The 16,151-nt window shown below is 44.4% G+C and overlaps 2 protein-coding genes and 1 long non-coding RNA gene across 7 annotated transcripts in view; 2 read left to right on the forward strand and 1 right to left on the reverse strand.

The window, feature by feature from the left end:
- Positions 1-97: 97 nt before the first annotated feature.
- On the reverse strand, positions 98-1,704 carry LOC133208393 (uncharacterized). Its single transcript, XR_009724355.1, has 3 exons — positions 1,338-1,704; positions 652-717; positions 98-195 (listed from the first exon to the last, which is right to left on the reverse strand). It is a non-coding gene; the product is annotated as an uncharacterized LOC133208393 (long non-coding RNA).
- Positions 1,705-2,287: 583 nt separating this feature from the next.
- On the forward strand, positions 2,288-8,928 carry GCM2 (glial cells missing transcription factor 2). 2 transcript variants are annotated; one of them, XM_061346231.1, is made up of 5 exons: positions 2,288-2,379; positions 3,649-3,901; positions 4,319-4,431; positions 5,865-5,990; positions 6,186-8,928. In XM_061346231.1, the coding sequence occupies exons 1-5, from the start codon at positions 2,338-2,340 to the stop codon at positions 7,065-7,067; spliced, it is 1,416 nt and encodes a 471-aa protein (XP_061202215.1). In that variant the 5' UTR covers positions 2,288-2,337; the 3' UTR covers positions 7,068-8,928. The 2 variants fall into 2 exon arrangements, with proteins under 2 accessions (XP_061202215.1, XP_061202216.1); XM_061346232.1 differs by lacking the exon at positions 2,288-2,379 and adding an exon at positions 3,406-3,509.
- Positions 8,929-15,778: 6,850 nt separating this feature from the next.
- MAK (male germ cell associated kinase) overlaps positions 15,779-16,151 on the forward strand; it is a 29,131-nt gene continuing 28,758 nt past the window's right edge. For 3 of the 4 annotated variants that reach the window (XM_061346511.1, XM_061346513.1, XM_061346514.1), the window contains exon 1: positions 15,781-15,896. The gene's annotated coding sequence lies outside the window, so the exon portion shown is untranslated. Of the gene's footprint in view, positions 15,897-16,151 lie in introns of all 4 variants that reach the window. The other variant, XM_061346512.1, reaches the window with a different exon arrangement.

Raw genomic sequence — 16,151 nt, forward strand, 5'->3', positions numbered from 1 at the left:
TGCACTTTATTAGTCTGATACCCACAGAGCTAGGTGTTAGAGTTGTTTATTTATGGTACTTGCCTTTCTCAGTATTTTGTCCAGCTGGTTGAGAAAAGATTTCCTGTATTTCTGAGGAGATTCTCTCTCCTGAAGCAGTTCACCTATTTCCTGAAATCCTTTCCCCTTAAAAGCATCAGCGAGAAGTGATTTGAGCTGCACAGGGGAGGGAAAGCAAGCAGCTAGTGAGTAAAACAAACAGGCATTTCAACTGTAACAACACTTGCAATGCTATTTGAAGTTACAATCTTTTTTGATTCTCTGTGTTTACATTGCTTCACTACTTCCATTTTACTGTTACATCTCAAAGTGAGCCATCAGTCCCTCTCCAAAAGAGACAGGACACTTGAAACTGAGTAATCTTAAATGATACTGGATAAAGAAATCAGCAACTCCTTAGTACACTCAGTTTGCAAGTCATACCATGTTCCACAACTATAATGGTAATTTCTTTTATTAAAGAAAGATTAAGGGGTCTGCAGCACTTCCCATGTTATTTATATTAAGCTGCAAAAATTCTACATCATACCATACCCATCTAAAGACACACATTTAAGTATACGTAGACTAGATGTTAAGATAAAACTAAGGATACATTTAAAAGGTATTTACATAGTCTTCTGCTTTAGCTAACACGTTGCCGTTCACCTCTCTGTTAAGTTCTTCACGTTCTTGTTCCTTTAAAAAGGGGAAGAAAAAAAAAAAACAGAAAAAAAACAGGAGAACAAAACAAAAATCCTCTCCTGCCCAAAAGCTGAAAACTGCTCACCTTCTCTCTCCCAGAAAGCTATTTTCCCCTCCTTAACCGCTAGGGAAAGTTTAAGTCACCCAATGCTTCTGAACCAATGGTTTATGGAAGCTGAAACCACGAAAAGCCACTTCGGAGACCCGCAGGCATCCCCGTGTTGGGGGCATCACTCTAGGGGTGCCCCCCAGAAAGGGACATCAGCCTGTGAGAATCCCCCAGAAAAAGAAGCGTCACTCTGAGCGGAGGAGCCCCGTTCCACATCCCACTGCCTGTTCCCCGCCCCAGAGAGAAGCGCTTACCTCAGCCATAGTGCGGGAGAAGAAAGAGGGTGAGGGGCAAGTACAGCTGCTCCTTCACCCCCTCCCCACGACCCTCGCACGACCGTGTCCGAGTGCTACCGAGTACACCCGCGTTTGAGGCGGAGGAAGAAGAGCTCGCTAGTCTTTCCCACGGCTTTAAGAGTTCTTCTTTCCTCAGTCAACCTAACTACCAAAGTGTATTCCCCAAGGGAAAAAAGCCGGGTTTCGCCCTAGCACTAAAGGAGCCGCACCTGTGTGGCAGGGGCGGCTCGGACGGGTCCGTCCGCACCTGGATGGTAGGGTATGACCCTGCTCCGAGCAGACGAGTACGAAAGGGGAGCCCAGCCCCACAGTGAGGGCTGCCTCCTGTCCTTGAGAGGGGGATCTACAGCCGGTGCCCTCTGCTACGGGATGGATTTTGTTTTGCACAATTAAGGGTGAAATTCAGTAAATTTTCGGAGGGGATAGAAGCGAATGAGAAAGCCTTTGAGAACAGGTGGGATCATTTAAGTGATTACGGCAGCACGAAACGTTCACCGATTTTGTCTCTATAATATTATGCATGCTTTAAGTTGTTTCTGTCTCTCGTAACTAAAACCAAACTCAAAAAGAAAAATAAAAAGCCCTACCGGGTAGATTTTCCAAAAAGGAGGCAACAATAACAAAAAAAAAAAGTCTGTAACTTTGTAATAAGTGAAAAGGTGCTGATCAGTAAGACTACAGTGACCGCAGTTTCATGCTTTAAACCTTATGCCACCGAGCACAGAAGGGAAAGGAGAACATCCCTGTTAGCGCTTAATTCGTTTCCACCTAAACTTAAAGAGCAGGTGCACCAGCGCATTTAAGGAAGACAGGGTTACTAACGCGCTGCCTTTTTCTTGCTTCATGGGTCTTTTCAAGTTGCGGGCAGCTCTGAGCTGCGCTCGAAATCAAACACTGAGGGCGTCTCTACTAAGTGGAGACGCGCCTGAAGAGGGACACCTCCTCGAGCCGTCCCCCAGCTGAGCCCTGCAGCTGACGGGTTAGACTTCCAGCCCCAGTGCTCTGGGCTGGATTGGGAAAACCCCCTTAGCTACCCCTCCACGGCAGGTGGGGGGAGCGGAGGAGTAGTGCAAGCCTTGCCCACCCCCCCCATGGGGGGTGTATGTCCTGCTGCCCCGCCTGCGGGGCCGGCCGGAGCTCCCCTCACTACCTCCAGCAGCCCCGACGGTATAAAAAAGCAGGAGCCGCTGCCTACCGCTATCCGCCGGTATGAAGCTCACCTGGGACATCAACGACCCCCAGCTCCCGCAGGTACCTGCTAGTTATAAAGTGGGTCTGGGCAGCCAAGGTGGCACGGGGTAAATGTCTTTGCGAGGTAAAGCTTGGTATTGTGGCAGCTTTAACTCTGCATCACCTTTTCAAATGTAATTGCCTGTGTCTGGATGGGCTGCAATAGTCCTTACAAAGTGGCTTGTAAAAAAACATGGATTTGATAACGCAGCTTTGGCCACCTGTGTATGACCTCCTAAAATAATCTCAAGACCTACAGTTTGACGGGTTTCCTTCTCCCTTTTCCCCCATTTAAAGAAGTGTCGCAAGGAAGCTTGGATTGCCTATTTCCTGCTGCTGTAATTCAAGTCATCTAAATATTTAATTGTTTTGTTGATGTGACATTTTACTGTCAGTTACCACTTTGCGTTTTTTTCTAGTTGTGAGCTTCAAGTGCTTTTCTTTTTAATTCACAACTTTTTTCCTCTTGGAGTTTACTTCATTTTACAAAACTTATACAATTAGAGAATGGCTCGATGCTGTAAATTCTATTAGCTTACCTGTATTCACATGCATTTAACATGCATATGTTAAATGAGTGTTGCAGAAACTTTTTACTTGCTCTTTGCTTTAAACTTGGAGTTTAAGATCTTGGTTGGTCTTTTATTGTTCTGGTAATTTTATTTTGGTGAGGAGCTCCACAAAGAGTGAAATCCCAAACTGAAATGTTCTTTCTCTGAGCCACTATGCAGGTATTTGAAGTATATCTGCAATGGCAAATTTTATTTCTGTTTTTTGGCTGAAGCCTTATTCAGCTCCTTTTTGATGCACTTTAATAAACCATTCCTTAGTTAAAAATTCTAGGTTTAAGCCTGCAGATGCACAGTCATATGATGGAGAGAACATTTAATTAAAAGCATGTGTGAGCAGGGTGGGTTTGATCATGCCTGGATGATCCATAGCCAGACTAGTAAGTTTTTGTGAACAAAGCTGCTCTCTTACAGCTGGGTAACCCCACTGCAAAGAGGCACCTGTGACAACAAACCATGTTATTATGGGTCATGATGCAAAAGGAAAGGATGCTGACTTTCTTTTGAGACCTGGAAGCTTAAACTGGCTTTCCTTGGGCTTTTCTCTCAATAATTAATTCTCTCAATTCATCTGCTGTTCAGGTGATCTCAGAAAAAAAGCTCTTTTTCCCCATTACGCGCTTTGTAACAGTCCAAAACAACAGGTTGCGCTACTATGCTAATGTTCTCCTGCTATCCTCCTTGCTGCCTTGCCCTCCCACCTCTGTTTGTCCTGCTGCAGGAGCCCAAGCACTTTGATGCTTTCCAGGAGTGGCCCGATGGCTACGTGCGGCTCATCTACTCCAGCGAGGAGAAGAACGCACAGAGACACCTCAGTGGCTGGGCCATGCGCAACACCAACAACCACAACTGCCAGATCCTCAAGAAGTCCTGCCTGGGGGTGGTGGTGTGCTCCCGGAGCTGCGCCCTGCCTGGCGGAGCTAGGCTGCAACTTCGCCCAGCCATATGTGACAAGGCTCGGCAGAAGCAACAAAGTGAGAGGAGCAAAGGAGAGCTGGGATGCCCAAGGGACCCCGTTTCCTTCAGCTGGGCTTGAGCTCTAAATTTGGATCGCCCTTGTTTGCATGCAGATTAAAGCATCATTGCAAAGACTGTGATGAATACATTTATTTTGTGATTAATATATATATGTCTAAATTTCATCAATGTCAAAAATACTGAAAGGGAAATGGGTCTACGATTCATTATCTCATTAGCATTTATTTCAACTATGCAGCTCTAGTTTCTGTCATTCAGTTACACTTGGTAGTCTGTGTTGCATTTCCTTGAACATTGTATTTTAATCTGAATTTCAGTGAAGGCAGATCATATTGTTCTTGAGCTGTCTTTACTCTAGAACAACATCCTTGTCTTTAAACAGTGTCTTTAGTAGTTTACTTGTCTATTTGCAGAGAAAGCCTGCCCAAACTGTAACTCAGCCCTTGAGCTCATCCCTTGCCGAGGACACAGTGGCTATCCAGTCACTAACTTCTGGAGGCTTGATGGCAAAGCAATATTTTTCCAGGTAAAAAGCTGCATATATATATATGCACATGCATATATGTTATAACTATATATAAATTATATCTGTATAAGAATAATATTGAGAGAGAGACCGTTTTCCCTTCTCTTCCCCCCCCCTCCTTTATTCTTTTTTCCTTGCATAGCATTGAGCATGGTGAACATGTTGGAGTTTTGGTCCATGACTGAACTCCTCTGTAGTGCAAATGCGGCAAGAATAAAAGAATAACACTTGGGTGTCCTTTTAGAAGCACTGCTTCTGAGTTAACTGTATTCAATTTTAACTACAACAACACCATGTCTCATTTGTGTAGTTTAAAAAGTAGGCTTTTAACAAAAAGGTCGTCCTGCACCCTGGTGTAGCTGACAACTGAATGTCACCCAGGACCTAATATTTATTTCCTATTAAAATAAATGGAAAGAAAAGCCTCACTTAAATTGTACAAGCTGAAATGTGAAATGCCTACTTTGTGTGAAAATAATATTTGAATTTTAAGAGGATTTAAAGACTTGGCAGAAAAGAGGGAAATTTAAAAAGCTAAAATTTGAAATGCTGGTTTCTTCTTTTTTAGCAACAGTAGGACAAAAAAAAAAATCACGAAAAGCTCTGTTCTACTAGATTACATTCTCTGCTGGATGATTTTTTCTTTTGCTTGACCCACATGGCAGTGAATTCTGCTCTCCAGTCAGTATATGGAAACAAATTAGCCATGTTCTCAAATTCTCATGTGTGGTGGTGTTATTATTGTTGTTCAGATATTCTGTTACAGACATGCAAAACCTGAAGATTTTTGCCATCAAAATAGTTGATAAATCATTGCTTAGAAGTTAATTCTTACTTGAGAAAGGACAACATTTTTTTTGTTTCCTCCTTTGTCTTGGGGACTATTTGAAGGCCCATTCAAGGGAATGTAATGGGTAAAGACATGTTAAATATATTTTCATCATGTATCAGTATAGCTTTGGATACATGGATCTGCATATCCATGGATATTTCAACAGCAGAGGATCTTTGGATGCCTTTCCATGTTATACATTCCAGTCCTATTCAAGACTGGTGGCGTGAAACCTCTTTATTTTTTATTTACATTGTTTTAGTGGTGGCTGTTACTACAAAGTAGAACTGCAATGCTGGACTGCAGAAAACCAACCAAACTAAATTTATAAACTACCCCCCTCCCCCCCGTTCTAATTAGTTACTCCTGAATGCCACAAATACAGATAACACCCTTGCTCCTTCATCAACTCCGCAGTCCCCATTGACTTTGCTTTTTCTTTCTATATACCTGCAAATCCCTTTTTACAGTAAATCCCTTCTTGTTGTTTAGTACCTCCTGCACATTCTCCTGTGCTGTGGCTATGTCTCATTCTACTTATTGCATTTTCTTTTCTTTTACCTCCTTCCAGTTCACATCTAATTCTTTAATACTAATTTAGGCTAAAGGAGTCCATGACCACCCCAGACCAGAGAGTAAATTGGAGGCAGAAGCAAGACGAAGTGCATTTAAGAAGCAAATGTCCTCTTTCCCCCATTCCCAGAAAAAAAGACCTCTAAACTCAGAGGTAAGTCAAAATCACTACTCAATTATAACAGTGTCGTAAGCATGTACTGGGGATCCTCAAGCAAAACAACATTTTACATCATGCTACATCTGTTCATTTGGGGCTCAAATGAGCAATAGCACACACGTTGAGATATATACATGAGTGTGGGCAGTATTGATTCATGAATCTCAAAGATGTTCTTGTCCTTGTCAGGCAGGAAGATACCACGACAGCAGTGGTTATGCCAATAACCTACAAAATCTGCCCTGCGTGGATGGCCCAGAAAGGGTCGGTATCATCACAGACACCAGTTTTTCAATTCCAGCCCAGTCTTACCCTTCACTGCAAAACTCTGACCTTTACAAAACATCTTACGACACAGCCAGCTTCCAAGAGGACCAGTTGTCACCATACCAGAAGTGCTCCAATCCAAGGATCTACATGCCCAGGCCATGCAGCTATGAGTTTGGAGTTCCTACCTTTATAAGCTCCAGCCCTTACCCAACATTTTACAAAGATCTGACAAGTCCTGCCATTGACACAGATTCCCTCAGTTTGAACGGATCTCACTACAATGCAGTGACCACCCATGATAAAAGCTTCAATAACCCTGGCAGACACTATGGATTGAAATCAGCTTGGGGGAAAACTGGCAGCGGAGACCATAGTGACTATGGACAGATGCAAACCGGTGCTAACTACCCTTGCTACAGTGGAGACTACCCTTGCAGGTATGATCCCAGCCCCTCTCCCATAGCCCCACCACTGCAAACGGTTATCACAACCACCACCAAGGTGTCCTACCAGGCCTACAAGCCATCCACACTGAAATATAGTGACAATCTCTGTGATATGAAAAACCTTCAGAGCTATAGCCACGTAGCAGAAAACGTCTCGGGTACTATCTATTCAGGGATGAAGATTCAGGAAGACTTTGGGATGATAAAGTCAGCATTGCTTTACCAGCATGACCCAGTCCCCACAAAGTCCAAACCAGCTGAGAGCATGGAGACTTATCGATATGGGCCACTGCTGGGGAACAGCTATGCTGAGCATGAAGGCCAGACCTTAAAGTTTGAGAGTGCTGAATATTGACTAAAAGTTGCCTAAATGGCAAATACATGTAAATGCAACATAAACTCTCGTGCTGACCATGTGCATGCTAAACCCAGTGGATTGGGATTTGAGGAGAGGTGAGTAAGCATTACATCACAATTGCTTATCCCCGAAAAGTGCTTTTGTGAAGCTGTGCTGAGGGAAGTATATTTTGCATAAAATTTCAAAACAGCCCCCCTTAATCCCTAAAATGGCATGTGAAGCTGATCCCCAAACATGCATGGGAGAATGCAGTGGGAAGATGCAGCACCTTGGGAAGTCAACAGCCTCTTCTGATGGCAAGTGCAATTCACTTTACAGCCACAGCTCCTGCCAGATGCCTCAAGATTTGAGAGAAAACATTCTTTTTGTAAGAAAGAAAATGCTTACTGGGTAATGGACAAAAAGATGAAGGAAGGTGGCTATAGATTATACCTAACTGAAAGAAATGACTGAAAATGAAAAAAAATTAAGAAAGCAAGACAACTTGCAGAATAATTCACCTGAACAGCCCATTTACCTGCTGTGATCCATTTGATGAATGGGAAGACCAGCTAGGTTTCTCTGAAATGAGAAATGAAAAACCTACATGCTGACTTCATGTTGCTCTTTGATCCCCTGCATCAAGAGTATTTGCCAACCCTTTCTAGGCAAAAAGGAAAGCACAGGCTTGCCCCACTATCACTGAGAACCAACCCCTTGCCACACTCTATCTGGAGGCAAGAAGGCTCAGGTGACCCTCCCCACAAGCATACCCAATATTGCATGGGTGTCAGGTTAATATCTCTGGTCCTGAAAACCATTTGCAGTGAAACTGCTTTTTGTCTAAAGGGGTCTGGCAAGCTGGTCAGACCAATACTGCACAAGTATTGCTGCAGAAATTAGCTTTGCTCATGAATACAAATCCATCCTGTCTAAAAATGCAGCATCCTAGCTGCTTAGCAGTACAGGTCAGTGCTGAATGCACCTTTCCTGCTTGTCTTTCTGCACTGTGTTTCCATTAGATCTTTCCCCTTCCTTTAAGGGACTTGTAATTATTCTCTCTGCAATCATAACTCCCCATAACCATCATCCTAGCAATGAAGCAACTAAAACTAAGAGGTCAGAAAACAACATTTCCAGGTAGCCTGAGCTAAATGTAAAGTATATAAGGACTTGCATCCCCAAATTCTTAGCTAAATGAATTAATTCTCCATTAAGCCAGGAAGAAGAAACAACACAGGAGTACTGCTAGTTTAAAAATTGGATATTTTGAAAGCTGCCTCATACTGAGGAATGTAACTTGTACCCAAACTGTGTGTGCTGATCTAGGGAGTTAGGTTGAAATGGTGGATTAGTCAGGGTTACAAAATTTCTTATCAAGTTATCAAATACCTTTAACTTTCTGGATACTCAAATACTTAAAACCATTTTAGGTATATTTTTGCCATGTTTTGAGGAGCAGCATGCTACTTTCAATAAACATGCCCTTTCAATAAGCATGAAATCACAGACAAGCACCATGTAAACTAACATGAGCTGCTGATTAGTTGGCTTCAACACACAGAGCCTTGTAATGCTATCATCAAACTGGTAAACAAACCTTACTTTCAAAGCATAGTGTACAAATACCCAAGTTGTTAAAATAAGTATTTCTGGTATAGTATATTTTCTTTGTATGTCTATGAAAACAGTGCAAGCAGTCTGACATGTGAAATTGAGCCCCACAGGAATTTAGCTAATAATTTTTACAATTCAAGCCATGTGAAGCTGTAATTCACAGAGGCTAAATGAATTCATGTGCAGCAAGCTTACTTTGTCTTTTAGGGTGTACCTTTTGCTGTATACCTCATTTGGCTTTTGTTAAACTCTCATGGCAGTTCTTTTATATTGCTGCCAAGAACAGACTCAAGTGAGCAACCTCAGTTTGATAATTAATCTATATACTGACTTTTTCTTTTTTTTTTTTTTAGAGAAGGTGAGGGGAATAAGAAGTTACTACCCAGAAAGACTGATTTAGAGTTAAGGAACATCTAACTCTATGCCCATTTATGGAACTGAGATTTCTCATCTCTACTCCAAATCATGTTGAGGCATTTGGTGCATAGAATAAAAATCCAGACGTACAGCCTTCCAAGTTAAAAAGGAAAAGAACGAGACTGTAGGGGAATAAGGCTGAACAAAATCATTAAAAAAAAATGGAAAGATTCACAGCAGATGCAAAAGTCAAAGAAAACTTTCAAGCAGGAAGCTGCTCCATTTTATATTGATTTTAGAGGAGTTACACAACAACTCAAGCTTCAGAGGTATTAAAACATTCAGACAAGCTGTGGGGGTTTTGTGCTCTTAATATTGCTCATATAAAATGAAACATGTCACTGTAGCTGTATGTTTAAATCATTATGCTATGCTTTTAAACACACCGCCTTTTAAGCAGAACCTTGTGCATCAATTAAGAAAGTGCAATCAGTTGTGTTAAGATGTTACTTTCTGGGTGTGGACTTTTTCCTAATAAAAATGACAGCTGCTTAAGCACTGTAAAAAGCTATGGTAGCAATTGCCTCACTGCACCATCTGTAGCACTGCAGCAAATAAAACCACTTTAAAGGTTATTGCAGTATTTCTTCACTTTGCTCCTTTCATTCATAAGTGTCTGGGAAAAGATAGCTGGATGTTACCTTTTTCAGATAAAAGATCAGATGGGTGAAGTGTAGTGCTCCGCATAGTTTTCTCTTCAAAAAATATATATGTAAAGGTAGTGTGAGTTTGTGTAATAAAAAGCCTGAAATTGAAAGCCTCCTTGTTGGTTTATATAGCTGCAGGATTGACTTTAAAAGCATGTTTCTCAAGCAAAACAGTATTCTGAAGAAAGATGTGCTCCCTTTGGTCCCTGAATAAGCAGCTTCTCTTCCATTAATTGTCCCCTTCAAGCATGATTTCTGGTCCTGCCTCAAGCACATGAGAGGAGCCCCTTGCCAGCCCGCATCCTGTACTACAGCAGACATTTTCATCTAGCAAATTCCAGTTGTTACAGTGAAGCCACAGAGGGAGGGGGGAAAAGGTGCTTTCAAACCTTGGCCACCTGTGGCTCCAGGTTCATAGGGACTACAAGGGCCCTACTGAGGTAAAGGGCCATCTGTCCCCATGCTGAAGCAGTCCTTTGTACCCAAAGAGCAGCTTCTCAGTGGCAAAGCTTAAAAGCGTGAGTGTTGAATGGATGCCTCCCAGAGACAAGGGGCCATGTGAAAATGTTTTTCAACTGTGCACATATCAAATGCAGTGGTATGTCACACATCTGATGAATGCAACTACATGCGGCCATCATCTTGTGGGTCCCATCTCCTTGTGCTTTTAAGGCACAGCTTGGCACACTATCCTTCTCCACAGCCACATGTGTCCACCTAGTCCTGCCAAAGACCTCTGTTGAGAGTCTGAACAGTTTGCTTAGCCCTTGCTCCTCTTCTGAAAGCAGGTTACCGCTGGGCTTCTCAAATACACCAAAGCCTACAAACAAGGCATGCAGACACACAGCTGATTTGGCTTTACTGAGCTCGAAGTAGTTCATCTCCTCATTTTGGGGTACAGATTTTATCATCTTTAAAGACAGAGGCAAGCTTCTCTCCAAGTTCTCCAGGTGGAAATGAGAGCTACCCTACAGATGCTGATAATTCAACAAAGCAAAATATGGCAAGATATATCCAATTTGGTGGCCTTCATATTGGGGCTATGGAACTGATGGACAGACGCAGAGCAATTGATGTCATCTAACTGGACTTATGCAAAGCGTTCGACCCTGTCCCTGAGAAAATGAACATGAGCCAGCTTCAGTGTGTACTTGCAGCCCCGAAAGCCAACTGTATCCTGGGCTGCATCAAAAGGAGTGTTACCAGCAGGTCAAAGGAGGTGATCCTGCCCCTCTGCTCTTGTGAGACCTCACTTGGAGTATTGTGTGCAGTTCTGGTGTCCTCAACATAAAAAGGACATGGAACTGTTGGAACAAGTTCAGAGGAGGGCCACGAGGATGATCAGGGGACTGGAGCACGTCCCATATGAAGATAGGCTGAGAAAGTTGGGGCTGTTCAGCCTGGAGAAGAGAAGGCTGCTTGGAGACCTCATAGCAGCCTTCCAGTATCTGAAGGGGGCATATAAGGATGTTGGGGAGGGGCTCTTCTTTAGGGACTGTAGTGATAGGACAAGGGGTAACGGGTTAAAACTTAAACAGGGGAAGTTAAGATTGGATATAAGGAAGAAGTTCTTTACTATGAGGGTTGTGAGGCACTGGAATGGGTTGCCCAGGGAAGCTGTGAATGCTCCATCCCTGGTGGTGTTCAAGGCCAGGCTGGACAGAGCCTTGGGTGACACAGTTTAGTGTGAGGTGCCCCTGCCCATGGCAGGGGGGGTGGAACTAGATGATCTTAAGGTCCTTTTCAACCCTAACTATTCTATGATTCTATGATTTCTAAGATTTTGGTTGGTTTTTTTGTTTGTGTATAGTTTGTTGTTTTGTTAATTCCTGGGATTTTTTCTGGTTTTCTAGTGTTTTTCTTTGTGTCTTTTTTTGGGGAAGCTATCTAATACAACCGAGCTATACCCATTCACAAAAGTAGATCATGTTTCGTTAAAGACACCATTTAGCAGGATGCAAAACGTACTTCTAGAGGTGCATCTAGGAAAGGTCGTGTCATTCCAACCTTATCAGTAGAAGTTACATGCAGATAAAAGGGGAGAACTGGGACATTTAATGTTGGAGTAGTTCCTCCCAACACACAGAATAGAAAGTTAGACAAGGAATGTTAAAAACCCTGCCTGAGAAGTAATGAGAGTGGTGTAAGCTGGTGTTCCATGTCTGGCCTAACGGCCTTTGGTGTCCTAGCTGCATAAGTAAATATCTGCCTGTCACTCACACGCAAAGGGAGGGCAAGCCAGTTGCTGTTTATGTAGTGCTACAGTTGGGGTTGTGCAAAATAGAGAGTGCATTGCAGCACAACACCTCTGTAGGCTCACAGGAGTCCACAAGCAGCACGAACATCAGTGGGACAATTCAGGCACAATGAAGTATCACACAGAAACATCGCTCATTTGGCTGAAACTCATTCAAACAAACAGAAATCAAACAAAGATTACACAATCCCCATTAGCTTCATTGTGCATGCTGGCACCTGTGATGGTGTTTGAGAGAAGCCAGTTTCAGGTACTTAGGCTGGCATTTGAGTAAAGCATCAACACCTTTAAGGACCACAACCAAAGAAGGTTCTTTCAACAGAAAATTAGCAGTGAGTCTGCTCATGTTGTTGTGTAAAATGAGCAGGGAAGCAGGTGCATGAGGATGTTCTTGGAGGTCCTTTCACAAGGCTCACAAACATCACTGCAGTTACTGGGTCTCTTTGTTCAAGCCTGTTGCCTTCCCTTCAGTTTCCTGGTTCACAGCAAGAGCACAGCACAGCACCTCTCCCCTGTCTTTATGACAAAATGAAGTGTGAAGTGACTGGGTTGTGATGCTTGTCCTGTAACTCCTCCCCATGCTGCAGTTTAGCTTAAACACTGGCAATTTCTGTCTGCAACCTTTCTGTCTTAATGCATGTGAAATGTTGGGGAGAATTTCAGAAAGTACCAGCAATTGACAGACACAGGTGCACAAATCCATGAGACCTGATGAGATGCACCCACAGATCCTGAGGGAACTAGTGGATGAAGTGGCTAAGCCACTATCCATCATATTTGAGAAGCTGAGACAGTCTGGTGAACTTCCCACTGACTGGAAAAGGGGAAACATAACCCCCATTTTTTAAAAGGAAAAAAGGAAAACCCATTGAACTACACGCTTGTTAACCTCTTGTCAGTGCCCAGCTAGATCATGGAGCAGATTCTCTTGGAAATTGTGTTAAGGCACACAGAAAATAAAGTGACTGATGACAGCAAATATGGCTTCACTAAGGGCAAATCATGCCTGAACAATTTGATAGCTTTTTATGACAGGGTTATAGCATTGGTGAATAAGGGAAGAGTGACTGACATCATCTGCTTAGACTTGTACTAAGCACTTGATGCTGTCCCACATGACATCCTTGTCTCTAAACTGGCAAGACATAGATCTGACAGATGGACCACTTGGTGTATAAGGAATTGGCTGGATAGTCACATTCAAAGAGTGGCAGTCAACAGCTCGATGTCTAGGTGGAGGCCAGTGACGAGTGGTGTTCTTCAGGGTGTTGGGGACAGTATTATTTAATATCTTTGTTGGTGACGAGAACAATGGGATTGAGTGCGCCTTCAGCAAGTTTGCCAACAATAGCAAGCTGTGTGGTGCAGTTGACATGCTGGAGGGATGGGATGCCATCCAGAAGAACTTTGACAGGCTTGAAAGATGGACCCAGCTTCCTGAAGTTCAACAATGCCAAGCGCAAGCACATGAGTCGGGGCAATCCCAAACAAACACAGGCTGGGCAGAGAATGGATTCAGAGCAGCCTTGTGCAAAAAGGACCTGGGGGTGTTGGCTGATGAGAAGCTCAACATGAGTGTAAGTTCACAGTCCAGAAAGCCAACTGTATGTTGGACCGCATCAAAAGAAGTGTGACCAGCAGGTTGATGGAGGTGTTTCTCCCCTCTACTCCACTCTTGTGAGACCCCGCTTGGAGTACTGGTTTCAGCTCTGGGACCCCCAGTGTAAGAATAATGTGGGCCTATTGAAGCAAGTGCAGAGGAAGGTCATGAAGATGATCTGAGGGCTGGAGCACCTCTCCTAATAAGACAGGCTGAGAGTCAGGGTGGTTTGGCCTGGAGAAGAGAAGGCTCTGAGAAGGCTCTTATAGAAGCCTTCCACTACTTAAAGGGAGACTGCAAGAAGTCTGGAGAGGGGCTTTTTACAAGGACAATTAGTGACAGGACAAGGGGGAATGGCTTTCAACTGGAAGAGGGGAGATTTAAGTTAGATATTAGGAAGAAGTGTTTCACTAAGAGAGTGGTGAGGCACAGGAACAGGTTGCCCACAGAAATTGCCGATGCCCCACCACTGGCAGTGCTCAAGGCCAGGTTGGACAGGGCTTTGAGCAACCTAGTCTAGTGGGAGGTGTCCCTGCCTATGGCAGGAGATTGGAACTGGGTGAGCTTTAAGGTCCCTTCCAACCGAAACCATTCTACGATTCTGTGAAATGGGGTGACAGCACCAGAGGCCAAGGGGAGTGCCCATCACTGGGAAAGAAGGGCAGCTGTGGGACAAGAATAAGCTTTAGAGAGGGAAAGAACACAAGAGCAGGGAAAGGACATGACAGGACAACTGCTGCACATTTTCCACCGATGGTGGAGAGGTACTTCTACGCACGTAATGCATACATGTAATAGTGTTCAAACACACCCACACTGATGAATCCATGGTCCACTGCTTTGCTATGTATGACCAACTCCTCTTGAATCTCTGATGATACCTTCTGCCTTTTCACATCCAAGCCTTACCTTTGAACTTCATTTTACCTGGGGGGCATCTCTCATGTTTTATTTCATTTAAGGAAATGGGCATATTCTGTTTCAGAAAATAGAGTATTGTTTTCCTGTACTTTCATTTCAGCAAACTATGGTCAAATCTTTTGGATTCCAGGAAACCGATTCCCATAGCCCCACGTTCCACCTACTTGACTTGAGGTAGAACCAATTAATCTGTCATCGGTGCTTAAGGCATCACAAAGTCACAAAGTTACCACACCAGTTAATGTGGAACAGGGAGGGAGGGAGGAAAAAAGGTATAATTAAGGCAGCTTCCCGTTTTCGCTTTGCAAGCTTGACCCTCAGCTTGGTGACACAGATATGAATCTGAATTTCTAAAACAACTTTCTGCTCTTTCCTCTGTGGTGCCAAGTAGTTGTTACCGTGTTGAAAAGATCTCCCCCCTTTTCTTGCTCCTCGCTCTCAAAAACATCAAGACGTGGGAAGGTCAAACTAATGTTGAGAATTAAAACCTAAAATGAGACTTCACTGAATTTGACACTGAATATGCCACTTTTATTAATCATGCCTTTGAAGGCACTGGAGGCGTGCAGGTTACAAGGGATTAACGTTTATTTTTATAACAGAATTTCTAATGCATTTCCCACCCCCACATCCATATTAGCAATGTGCATTTTAATAAATTGCTTACAATAAAAAAATTGCTTAGAATATTCCTTACAATGATAATAACTTTAAAAAGCTGCTAGAGGAAAAACAACCTCAGGCTTCACTGCAACTGTCAGCATTACAGATAGGAGTTCCTGTGCAAGTCCGAAGTATGTGGTGGCTTAGCTAGTGGCTGCATTTAATATATCAAGGCCAGGTTGGACAGGGCTTTGAGCAACGTGGTCTACTGGAAGTTGCCCCTGCCCATGGCAGGGGGTTGGAACTGGATGATCCTTAAGGTCCCTTCCAACCCAAACCAGTCTGTGATTCTAATGACCATTAACAATAACGGCAATAAAGACACCCTCACGATGATCTGGTGTACCACGGTGCCACCTCCAGGCAGCGTGCGAGCTGGCTCTTGCTCCTGCTTCACACCACTCGCTTTCGTACCGGCTTTTGGCCGGTCACCGCCTCCCGTCCCCTTCGCTGCCCGGCTCCTAACACCCTCCTGGGCAGCACCATTCCGTGCCCGCCCGCCCGCACGCCCCTGCACCTACTCATTCTACCCAAACCACGCTACCCCACCACCCTCCCAGCAGGGCCCGCTCGCCCCCCCCATGGACCACGTGACAGCGGCGGGAGGGGCGGGGCCACCGGCAGGCCCCTCTCTCCCCGGCAGCCCTGCGCTGTCGTCCCGGCGACGCGGCGGAGCGACTTGGTGTCGGGTGGAGGTGGTTGGCGGCCCCGCCCGCAGCGCCACTGTGAGTTCGGGGGTAGGCGGGGAGGGGGAGCTGGGTTCGTCCTTGGTGGGCGTCGTGAGCGGGTGTCCCTCGGGGCCGCGCCGCTTGGGATGGGGGATGCACCGGAGTGAAGGAGCTGCCGGTGTAGGCAGGAGCGGGAGCAGCCCGCGGCCCGTCGTCCGTCCCTGAACAGAGTAGCTTCTCCTGCTCTCAGGGATGGATGGGCTGGGTCACCAGAGCTCTGGCCTCGCGTGCTGCAGGAGCTACTCCGCTCTC

This window comes from Neopsephotus bourkii, unplaced genomic scaffold, assembly GCF_033783945.1.
Source record: "Neopsephotus bourkii isolate Nb327-2 ecotype Australia unplaced genomic scaffold, CSIRO-AGI_Nbou_v1 NB_272, whole genome shotgun sequence".
Lineage (NCBI taxonomy): Eukaryota > Metazoa > Chordata > Aves > Psittaciformes > Psittacidae > Neopsephotus > Neopsephotus bourkii.